Source organism: Apium graveolens, chromosome 6 (assembly GCF_009905375.1).
Source record: "Apium graveolens cultivar Ventura chromosome 6, ASM990537v1, whole genome shotgun sequence".
NCBI classification, from domain to species: Eukaryota; Viridiplantae; Streptophyta; class Magnoliopsida; order Apiales; family Apiaceae; genus Apium; species Apium graveolens.
Genome location: NC_133652.1, coordinates 7,958,037 through 7,969,632, shown reverse-complemented (window position 1 = coordinate 7,969,632; position 11,596 = coordinate 7,958,037). Strand labels below are relative to the sequence as shown.

Sequence of the window (11,596 nt, the reverse complement as noted above, 5' to 3'; positions counted from 1 at the left end):
TTAATTTCCTTTTGTTCGTATTTTTACCCTTAATACACTCAATGCATACATTAAGGTATGAATAATCAAGAGATTCAAGTATTTCATGTGACACAAGTCTCTCTAGTCTTCCTTTAGAGATATGTCCTAAGCGCTTATTCTATAACATAGCGGAATTCTCTCTTGATAATTTTTGCTTTGTGCATCTTGATGTTATTTGCAAGGTTTCATTATATGAAGCAATTGTATTCAACATATATAAATTATCAATCAATAAACCAGTCGCAACTAAAGAAGAATTAAGAAAAAGACTAAATTTATTATCTCCAAATGAACAAGAGTAACCATATTTGTCCAAAACGAAAAGAGAAACCAAATTTCGTCTAAATGACGGTACTACATAAGTCTCTCTTAATTCAACAAAATGACCAGTATCAAAAGATAATCTAAAAGTTCCAATAGCTTCAACTTCAACCGCATTGCCATCACCCACATAGATGAATCTTTCAGCATCACTTGGTTTCCGGCTCCAAATGCAACCCTGCATAGAAACACTTGTGTGAGTAGTAGCACCAGAATCTACCCACCATGTATTACTAGGCACAGAAGTCAAATTAACTTCAGAGCAGACAAAGGTAAAAAGTCTACCTTTCTTTATACGCCATGCAACATACTTGGGACATTCTTTCTTCACGTGCCCAGATTTCTTACAAAAGAAGCAACTAACTGCTTGATCCTGAGACTTTTGTTTCTTAGGTTGTGATTTTCCCACTGCAGTCTCTTTATCTTTAGTCCTCTTTCGGTAGTTAACCTTTGAGGTAGTTGTAACATGAGCACTTTCAATCTTATCACGTTTCAACCTATCTTCCTCTTGCACACAATGTGAAATGAGCTCATTAAGAGTCCATTTATCCTTCTGAGTATTATAACTCACTATAAATTGACCATATTGTGCAGGAAGAGAGATGAGTACCAAATGCACCAACAAGTCATCAGACAAGTCAAGTTTAAGGACTTAAGTTTTAAAGCGATGTTAGACATCTCCATAATGTACTCACGAATATTTCCTTTGGCTTTATACCTCATCTGAACAAGATCAGCTAGAACTTTACTCGTCTCAGCCTTTTTGTTTTCCGCAAAACGCTTTTCAAGCTCATCAAGAAAATCCTTTACAGATACCTCATCGACGTCATCAGACATACCGCCCCTGAATGCTTCAGAAATGCTGCGCTTTATCATCATTAGACTTAAGCAATTTGAACGCTCCCACTTCTCAAAGTTCAATTTATCTGAATTAGAACTTTCATCCGTAAGAGAAGCAGGTTGTTCTTTTCTTATAGCATAGTCTAAATCCATGCAGCCGAGAACTAACAGAACGTTCTCTTTCCAGCTCTTAAAGTTTGTGTCGTTAAGCACAGGAATGAAGTTCATGTTGACAGTTATATTAGCAGCAGATGCATTAACTAGCAATTTGGAACAAAAAAAATATAAGCTCGTGTAATAAAAATCATGTCATGCATAGACAAAAGTATAAAAGAAACATGAATTTAAATACTATAGTGTGTGGGCCCATTTTAACAAGATACCTAGCAAAATATTAACAGTTCGTCTTTGGACAGAAGTTTTAACTCGCAAGTGGTACTCTCCACGCAGAAATCAAATATTAATAATAAATTCGATCAAGCAAAAAACCTTCCTTTGGGCCGGTTAGTTACTCACATGAAAAATTTATAGTTATTACATATTTATTCCCGCACGTATATTCATTATTTGGCCATTAAATAACCTTCCTTTGGGTCGATTATTATAATGCATAAATAATAAATACACACATCCTAATATTTTAAAATAAATAAATCTACACATAAATATCACTTTGACAATATTTTGTTTCAACTCACCTATTCACGAAATAAGAGGACAACATATAATATATATGTTTCTAAAAAAATGCCCAAATTCGTATTAATTGTGAAATATTAAAATAAATAACCTAATATATTAATATTTCATAACTAAATAAACATATTAATTAAAACATGATTTTATTCACAGAACCAAAATACACCGAAACGCTGATTCCGTATAAAAAAATTTGCATCCGTGCGCGGAAAACCAAAAAAAATCGCCGAACATAAGTCAGGCCATGATAATCATGTACATGTCAATGAATTATATTAACTCCATAATGATATATACCTAAACTGTACATGACAGTGAATACCTTCTGACTAGACATAAAGAATCCATAACACAGGTCAAATAATTGTCATGCACATGAATTTCCGTTTACAGGAAAACTACATGTTAATACATAACCAGCAAGTTGTAAAAAAAATATACATCTCTGCAAACCCATGGAGTAAATCATGTAATATGAACACGGATTCGACAAAATATACTTGCACATGCCTATTTCACACACAATTCCAGTCATAAACAATCATATAAAATATAATATATGATCAACCCTAATAATTCAACATAAGATAGGCGACTGATACCACTTGTTAGATCTTAATACATCTAAATATTAACCACGGATCATCTTATGCAATATTATCAAGGTTACATAATAAAATTGTAGCGCGAAAGCGTACCTAATTCCATGACGGTGAATATGTATACAGATTATGGGACTTGATCTTCCACAGACTTGATTCGCCTCTAGCTGTATCTCGCTCGTGCTTATGGGAATAGAGGAGTAGAGGTTGTGAATAGTCTTGGGGACCAAAACCCTATTATATTCTTTATATAGCAGTCCAATTAGACCCCATTAACCCTAATTAGATTACTATTGGGTATTACACATTACAAAGCCCATACCAAATAAGATGTTATTGGACCCTTTATTTTAGACCACTTAACTAGTCCAAATATAGAATAAACATTAAATATAATTGCATTTAATTTGTAAGCTCATAAATGAAGATTATTAATAAAATAATCTAACATCTGCAACATAGAAAAATCTACACAGTTATATTATTAAGTAAGAACAATTCTAAAATCAGAAAAAGAAACCAGAATTACATTCAACCCCACTTCTGTAATTCTTATTGCATTGTTTCGGAATAACAATAAATAATATCATATAAAGGGAAGAATTGAGGAATATAATATGTGAATTGATCTCATACAACACACTCATTACATGGTTGTTATGTAAAGCTACTTTCTAAGAATTTGCATAATAATATTCTGTAACCAGGTCATTTTATTTAGTATGAAGAACATTTGTTTTACAGTCTTGGTGTCAACTAATTTTAAATAAGTCAAAGGAACAAACAGTGTCGTAAAGGAAAGTATCATTTTAGGATCATGTGCCATTCTGTTATAATAGCATCTAATATAAGAACCACACGTGTCTGGGTTGGATAGGCTATTGTAAATAAATGGAGGAGGATAACATCTGAGAGGGCGGACTGGAATGATGCATTTTGTTTCTATTGGTATTGTTTCTCTCTCTCTCTCATTTCCATTTTTGTAATTTTCTTATCAGTACTCTTTCATTATATTGAAGTTTATCAGTCTTTCTTCACTGTTTTGCTATTTTACTTCTTAAATTACAAGTTTTATATAGTCAATTGGCTACAAGTGGTATTAGAGCTCTTAAATCCTTGGACTATTAATAAAGGCAGAAGGAACACGAATCCATGTGTTGGATGAAAGATTGGGTACTCAAGAATTAAAGCTGAGTGAAATCTCTAAGGAGTTAAGCAAAACAAGGGGTGAGCATGTTAATAACAACATCAGTTTACTCCACCCCTGTACACCTATTTCAATAACAACCAAACTTTCACTCCTCACAAATCTACTTAAACGTACCATGGTGTTCATCAACCCCAATTTAACCCAGTTTCCAAGCTCGGATTCCCTAGATTTGATGGTTTAGACCCCAAAGGGTGGGTCATCAAGGAGAAATAGTACTTTGAATTTGTTAACATTGAAGAAAGGAAGAAGGTAAAAATGGTCGGGCTGTATTTTGAAGGTAGAGCTAGTACTTGGTATCGCTATTATCAAGTCAGTAAGAGTAATTTTTTCTGGAAGATTTTTCAAGGAGATGTGGTTTCTCATTTTGAAAACCCAGAAAATAAAGATGTTCAGGAAGTGTTTAACAAACTCAAACAGACTAGTTCAGTGGCTGATTATGAAGATCAGTTCAAATAGCTGAGGGCACAGGTGGTTCATAAGAACAAAGGGACGGGCGGGGACTACTTTGTTTCTAGCTTCCTTAGCGGTCTTAAAGATCATATTAAATCCTCTACGTATGTTTAGACCTTAAACACTTAGTGATGTTGTCTTCCTGGAAAAGCAAGAAGAAGTCAAATCCCCGATTATTAAACATGTTGTCGTTGTCTCTAAAACCACTTCTGTGAACGTTGCTCCATCGTTCAATACGAATACTAATCAATTTTCCCCTTTTTCGGCTGCATCGCCGGTTCCAAAAGAGGTAATAAAACCCAAGTCTATACTCAGTAGTAAAGAGATATTGGATAGATAATCAAGGGGGCTTTGTTTTCACTGTGATGATAAGTATCACCCTGGACAAGAATATAAAGCGATGTTATATCAGTTGGAGGGTGAAAATGTTCATATGGCTGCTGAGACTAGGATTTTAGGTGTGGTAGAAGACATGGAGACCTTATTACATGAAGATGAAGCACCTTGTGAAATTTCGATCAATGCCATGGCTGGAAATAGTTCTTTTTCTACTATCAGGCTGTAAGGTGTCTTAAAAAAACACAAGATCCATATCTTAATAGATAGTGGATCCACTCATAGCTTCATTAGCAATGAGTTGGTTAAAAAAACTCAGGTTAACAGCTTAACTTGTGACACCGTTGTTGGTTTCAGTTGCAAATGGGAATTAAATGGTGGTGGATTCCATTTGTCAAAATGTTCCTTATGATTTACAGGGGCAGAGCTTCAGAACTAACTTGAGATCATTTGCACTAGGAGGGGCTGATATTATACTAGGTGTTGATTGGTTGAAGGAACATTGTGACGCCCTCAATCTCGGGGTTAGGAAATGAGGACCCACACACCATTAAACTAATATAACAACAACAGATATAATAAACTCCGATGACGATAATAACATGATCTAAACATGATTAAGTATTTGACAAGATTACAACTACCAATCAAAATAAATATATTACAACCCAAAATATAATTAAGATTAAATTTATTCGATTCCGACATGTAACCGATAGATAACCCATTGTATTTAAACAAACTAAAAAAGCCCTTACATCTAACACGCTTCGTCACACACACAACAACTAACTGCTCTGGAAACTGGAAACTTACAACATGGTAGGGACCGCCATGAACGCTTTTGCGAACGATGCATCTAAGTCTGGCCATCTTCTTGCTTAACTGCCATGATTAGATCAAAGCAAATAAATGAGCAAAGCTCAGCAAGTAACTATATAAACAATTCTATATCACAATGTCAATATCAAAATCTGAAGCATTCTACATTCAATCTCTAGGTGGCAGTTTTCTATGATTGGCTAAGTAAAGTTTGTAAAAAGGTTTCGGGCTTTCAGTATTTAAGGCTCAAGATTGGGAGAGACATTCATCACAAATCATTAGTAGGATTATAAAGAATTTCTCAGTTGAAAGAAGCTATCAATCGAACTTCGAGATTCAATAACTAATTAAGTTGATAGCGTTCGCAGGTTTCATAACTTTATCGAAAATACAAATCATTTCATTTCTCTCATTAAAAGAAGCAAGCTGCTTAAGAAATTATAACATTTTCTCTTTTACAAAACATAAAGGAACCCTTAATTGGAATATTCATCTCTTAAAATCAATTAAGGAAGAGTGTCTTGGTTTTTTTTTTGACGACATCCTCGTGTATAGTGACACTCTTGACAACTACATGTTGCATCTAGAGTTAGGGCCCGTTTGGGATTTCTTAAAATATGTAACTTATGACTTAAAGTTGAAATGTGTCATATAAATACTATGAACACCGTAACTTATAAGTTATTTAGGCATATGGATAATTTTCCTTATAAGTTACTTATAAGTTAATAATGTGTTTGGTAAATTATAACTTATAAGTAATATTTTTGTGAAATACAATTAAAAATATAAATTAAAAATTACATGAATTAATTGTTTTGATACATGAATTCATTTCTTGATCATACAAGTTATTATCGACGCTTTGAGCGAAATTATGGTACTGTACCATAAATAGGCCTCTAACTGAGTTGTTAAAAAAGGGCTCATTCCAATGGGATCCTGCAGCTGATAAAGCTTTTGTAAATTTAAAAGCAGCTATGGCTTCTACTCTGATGCTTACACTGCCAGACTACAAGCAGCCCTTTATGATCGAAGATGATGCCAGGGATGTGGGGATTGGGGTTGTGCTTATGCAACAAGGGAGACCACTCACTTATCTCAGTAAAGGGATGTCGCCTAAGCACCAGAAGCTTTCTACTTAAGAGTGGGAACTGTTGGCAATGGTTATGGCCACACAAAAGTGGCACACGTACTTACAAGGTAATCATTTCGTTATAAAAACTGATCATCAAAGTTTGAAGCTTTTACTTGAGCAAAAAATTTCTACCTTAATGCAACAAAAATGGCTAGCAAAATTAATGGGTCTCGATTATGAAATCTTATACAATATGGGGATAGAAAATATAGTAGCAGATGCCTTGTCTAGGTTGCCTGAAAAATTGCTATGGGTGGTCAATTACATAAAATGTTTGTGGCCGTAAATGGATGGTTGGCTGAGGTGATGACAAGTTATGAAGGAGATGATCAAGTCTAGCAGATACTAGCTGGTATTGCAGCTAAGGATGCGAACTTTATGCAATACCAATTTATCAATGGCATACTCACAAATGACGGGCTTATCTATTTAGGTGCTTGTGCTGAAATAAGAAAAAAACTTATATGGGAACTCCATGATAGTCCACAAGGTGGACACTCGGGCCAAGATACCACATATCATAGGGTAGCACAATATTTTTTGAGTTAAATGCATTATGTGTACCTCTAGTTTCCACAATGTGCAATGTGTGTACCTCTGTTTAGCTATTTAGCAGTATGTGTACCTGCAGTTAGAAGATTCTTGCAAACTGTGTACTTCTGTTAATAATGCACTAACACCGTTAAAACAACTTGGATGGGAGGGGGTAAAGTAGTATTTTCTCCTCTAAGATCAATCCTCGGTTTAGGCGGCAAAAAACAAGAAGAACAAGAGAAACAAACAGCTCATAAATAACCCTAATAAATTGTATGTTCATTAATGGTAGTCTCTTAAATACACACAATCTTTGTCCTAATGACTTGGAAATTGAGAGAAGTTGGTAAAGAAGATGATGATGGCCCAAATTACAAAGGTAAGCAAACTAGGTTTACTTTGTACGACTCTATTTTGTGTGTTTTCAACTCATATATATCCTTTGCAGATGAACTAGTGTTTAATTTGTGAATATGTTGCTTAGTTTTTTATCAATTTTGTAACTTATGTAGATGGCACTGATTTGTTCACAATAAAAATACATGGTGGAGGTCATTTTGATGGAGTTTCTGGTGCCTACATTGGTGGGAATTTCAGGTATGTGGATGATTGCGATATTGACGAGACGTCACTGTTAGAACTTGATAGTATGCTAGAAGAGGCTTTTGGCATAATAGGTTATATTGACAAATTTTATAAAGCGCCTCATATGGAAGATGTATTTACTAGGGTTGATAGTGATGGGGATGTGCTGAAAATGTATAGTAAGGTATGTGTATGGTGTCACCATTGACCTAGAACTGACCCAAACATATTGTCCCTCACAAGTAGATGTGAATTATGAGTATTTTGATAATATGAATCCACTTGAAAGGGAGGAAATAGAACAATTGTTGTTATTAGAGGGTTTGCCAAATGAAATGAATGAAGTTGATGAAAATGTGCTTAGTGAGAATGATAACTTAGTTGTTGAACCACAACTGATTAGTGATGGTGAAGAAGGTAGTTTTCATGATGACAGTTCTAATGTAGATAGTGAAGATGATGAGGTCTGTCAAGCTAGAGAGAGAAAAAGAATGTTAAAGAAGGCACAAAAGATGATGCTAACATAGGATATCAATCTTTGACTGATGAGATTGTATCATATATTAGTGACAATGATTATAACAGTGAGGATGAAAGGATGGCTGCAAATAGCACTGATGAAGAATGTGTCACTTATCCTATGTTCAATGAAAGAACAGATATGAAAGATCCAAAGTTTGAGCTATGCATGTTGTTCTCCAGTGCACAATCATTTAGGGTTGCAGTGCAAAAATTTGCCATAGTGAATAGAAAACCAGTTTTCCAGTGCAGGAATTTTGGAAGAAGGATCAAATATAAATGCAAGGGTGAAGGCTGTAAGTGGAGTATATTTGCCTCTATAGTACAGGATACAAAAACTTATCAAGTGAAGACATATTTAAAAACTCACACATGTCAAACAACATTTAAGCAGAAGTATATGACTTCAAAGTGGATAGCAGAGCACTATGAAAATGAGATAAGGATGAACCCTACTTGGCCACTTGGTGCATTCCATAAGAAGATTGTAAATGATTGGGGTTGTGAAGTAAGCATTTTTGCAGTTGGTAGGGCTAAGAGGAAAGCTTTAGAAGTCATAAAGGGCCATCATGTGAAACAATATAGCCAATTATGGGATTATATAAATGCAGTCAAAAAAGCCATGCCAGATAGCACAATAGAACTTGTATTAGATGAACCTGAAGCTGATTCTGTTGGAAGGAGATTTAAAAGAATTTATGTATGTTTGGGTCCTTTAAGGAGAGGTTTTACTCAAGGTTGTAGGCCCATAATAGGTTTAGATGGTTGTCACTTGAAAGGGCCAATTGGTGGGCAACTTTTAACAGCAGTAGGATGTGATTCTAATGATGGAATGTACCCAATTGATTGGGCTGTAGTTGAAGCAGAAAATTCAGAAACATGGAATTGGTTTCTCAATTTGTTGGCTTATGATGTTAACATCATCAATTCTGGTGGTTGGACCTTTATATCAGATAGGCAAAAGGTACTTATACATTATTTGTTACAATTATAAATTAAAAAAGAGTGCACTACTGGGACTAAAATGAATCTATTAAAAATGCAGGGACTCATCAATGCTCTTACTACTGTTGTACCTATTACAGAACATAGGTTTTGTGTTATGCATTTGTACAGGAACATGTACAAAGATCACAAAGGAGTTGGGAGTAGAACTTTATTGTGGCTTGCTGCAAGATCCACAACAGAATTTATGTTTAACAAACACATGTCAGAGCTGAAAAAGGTACTTGAATTGTTTCATTTTTTTAACATTGCTAAGCTGACAGTTGCTTCATTGATACTTATTTCATGTTTATTTTACCTTTACCTTTGTTAGCTGTCCAAAAATGTTATGACTGGTTGATATAAAAACCAATGTCCTAGTGGTCAAGAGCAGCATTTAGGACTACATGTTCCTCAGACATGTTTGTCAATAACCAATGTGAGGTGTACAACAACAGCATTAGAGAGTACAAGGATCTTCCTGTTATTGGACTGCTAATGGGCTTACAAAAGAGTGCAATGGGGAGGATTCAAAATAGAAGAGATAAAATGGCTAAAAGTTATGCTGGAAATCCCATGAGAAAAATTAACAAGTAAGTTACTGTGATTTTTTTTCTATTTTTGTGGCTTATTACTTGTAAAAAAATTAAAATTTTGAAATGTTCATGCATTTATAGGGCTATGGGTTATAGTACTGGCTGCATAGTGCAATGGTCTGGAAAAAGCAAATATTTGGTGACGATGACAGATGGGGGACATGAAATAGTAGTTGATCTTGATGCTAGGACTTGTGCCTGTAGAAAATTTGACCTAACTGGACTCCCTTGCTACCATGCATGTGCTTGTATACAATGAAAATTTTTTAAGTTGGTAGACTATATTCATCCTACATATGGGAAGGACATGTATTTAGTAACTTACAATTACACTATTGAACCAATTAATAGCTCAGAATATTGGGAGAAAACTGGTCTACCTGGCCCTTTACCACCAATGATCAAGGTGCAACCTGGAAGGCCAAAAAAAAAGAAACAAAAAAAATGATGTCCCAATTGATGCCACCAAATTGAGAAGGCAAAATACAAATGTGTTCTGCAGCTATTGCGAAGAAAAGAGACACAATGCCAGAACTTGTCCTGCTAAGGTACATTGTTTCATTAATTTTGTTGTTATCACTATTTCATTTTTTTGTTATCATTATTTCTTATTCTCTGTTATTTATGCTTTGTAGAAAGTTGATCCAGCAAATGGTGTTGTCAAAACTAATTTAAAAAAAAAGAAACAAAAGAGTGCAGTGGGATCAAAAGTTAACACAAATCAAGGCACAACAGATGCATCTAACCAAGTACCTACAATATCAGTCCTTGAATTGTCAAGTGGTGGTCAAGGTGGAATTTTTGGTTCTTACACTCAACCTGCTAGGATGGATGATACACCATTAGGCATACAACCTCAAAGATTCATGGTAAGGGGGAGTCATGTCACTACTTTGAAGCAAATTGAAGCTGAGGCTAATGCAAGAAAGGCAAGATTGGGTAAAAGACCTCCTTGGAAGTAGTAAAAATTGTTGGAGAATGATGCACTAGAAACTGATTTTTTATCATGTATTTTGTTGTAGCTAGTGTAATGCTAACTATATTTTTGATAGAATTTGTTGTACAAATTTTATTCAAACATTGATGTAGTCAGTTTCTTTTACATGATTTAATGAAGGTTTTACTTTTGCTATTTTCTTATTGGCTTAATATGTGTACCTGTATTGGGGATATGAAGTTTGAATGCTTTGTAACTTACAGCTTTGACTAAATGCAGTTGGGGGTTGAGCAAGGTTTTAATGCATTATGTACTATAAAAAACACACTGCTACCACAATTTTGCACACCAAATAACACATATCACATACACTTTGTTTGTAGTCATGGTTGGGTGGAGTAAACCTTCTTATCATGTAGCAAAAGTTAATTGTAAGGGAGTGTTTGATAGGTCTAGAATGAGGGCATCTGTTGGTTGTGTGATGAGAAACAGGAGAGGTGAGTGGATTAGGGGGGCTGCTGGTATGATAGGCTTGGTGGTACCACTTGGTGCAGAGCTTTGGTCCATTTTCTATGGGCTAAAGTTGGCTTGGGAGAAGGGTGATACTAAACATGTTGTGGTGGAATGTGACTCTGCGGAGGCAGTGAATGCAGTTATGAATCCTGATCCAGATTTCTGGCTTACTAACTTGTTTGTGTTCATCAAAAATCTGGAGAATGAGGCATGGGACTCATGCCGTATTGAGCATGTGTCCAAAGCTGCAAATGAGGCTGCTACTGTGCTTGCTAACTGCCATCTTGATGGTGAAGGTGGAGTGGAGGAGCTTGCCAATGCCCCTGGTTTCATGGCCTCTATTCTTGCTGCTGATATTGCTTAATTTAGCTAATTATGCTATGTTTAATTTTCATTTCCCTGTGTCATTTGCATGTCTCTAATGGTAATGCTTTCAATTCTATGTATCATTTCTATGCACCATTTCTTATTGTAATGCTGGATTATTGA

General features: G+C 35.1%; 1 protein-coding gene across 2 annotated transcripts; it reads left to right on the top strand.

The window, feature by feature from the left end:
- The first annotated feature begins 3,374 nt into the window (after window positions 1–3,374).
- On the top strand, window positions 3,375–10,745 carry LOC141663533 (uncharacterized). 2 transcript variants are annotated; one of them, XM_074469295.1, is made up of 6 exons: window positions 3,375–6,504; window positions 7,571–9,041; window positions 9,123–9,302; window positions 9,396–9,654; window positions 9,739–10,205; window positions 10,293–10,745. In XM_074469295.1, the coding sequence occupies exons 2-4, from the start codon at window positions 8,157–8,159 to the stop codon at window positions 9,420–9,422; spliced, it is 1,092 nt and encodes a 363-aa protein (XP_074325396.1). In that variant the 5' UTR covers window positions 3,375–6,504; window positions 7,571–8,156; the 3' UTR covers window positions 9,423–9,654; window positions 9,739–10,205; window positions 10,293–10,745. The 2 variants fall into 2 exon arrangements, with proteins under 2 accessions (XP_074325396.1, XP_074325397.1); XM_074469296.1 differs by having other exon boundaries at window positions 3,387–3,431; window positions 6,280–9,041.
- The last annotated feature ends 851 nt before the right edge of the window (window positions 10,746–11,596 follow it).

Coding starts and splice junctions, on each gene's coding strand:
- LOC141663533 (XM_074469295.1), top strand. CDS start 8,157: ATGGCTGCAAATAGCACTGATGAAGAATGTGTCACTTATCCTATGTTC. Junction 9,042..9,122: donor TTATATCAGATAGGCAAAAG/GTACTTATACAT, acceptor TTAAAAATGCAG/GGACTCATCAATGCTCTTAC. Junction 9,303..9,395: donor ACATGTCAGAGCTGAAAAAG/GTACTTGAATTG, acceptor TACCTTTGTTAG/CTGTCCAAAAATGTTATGAC.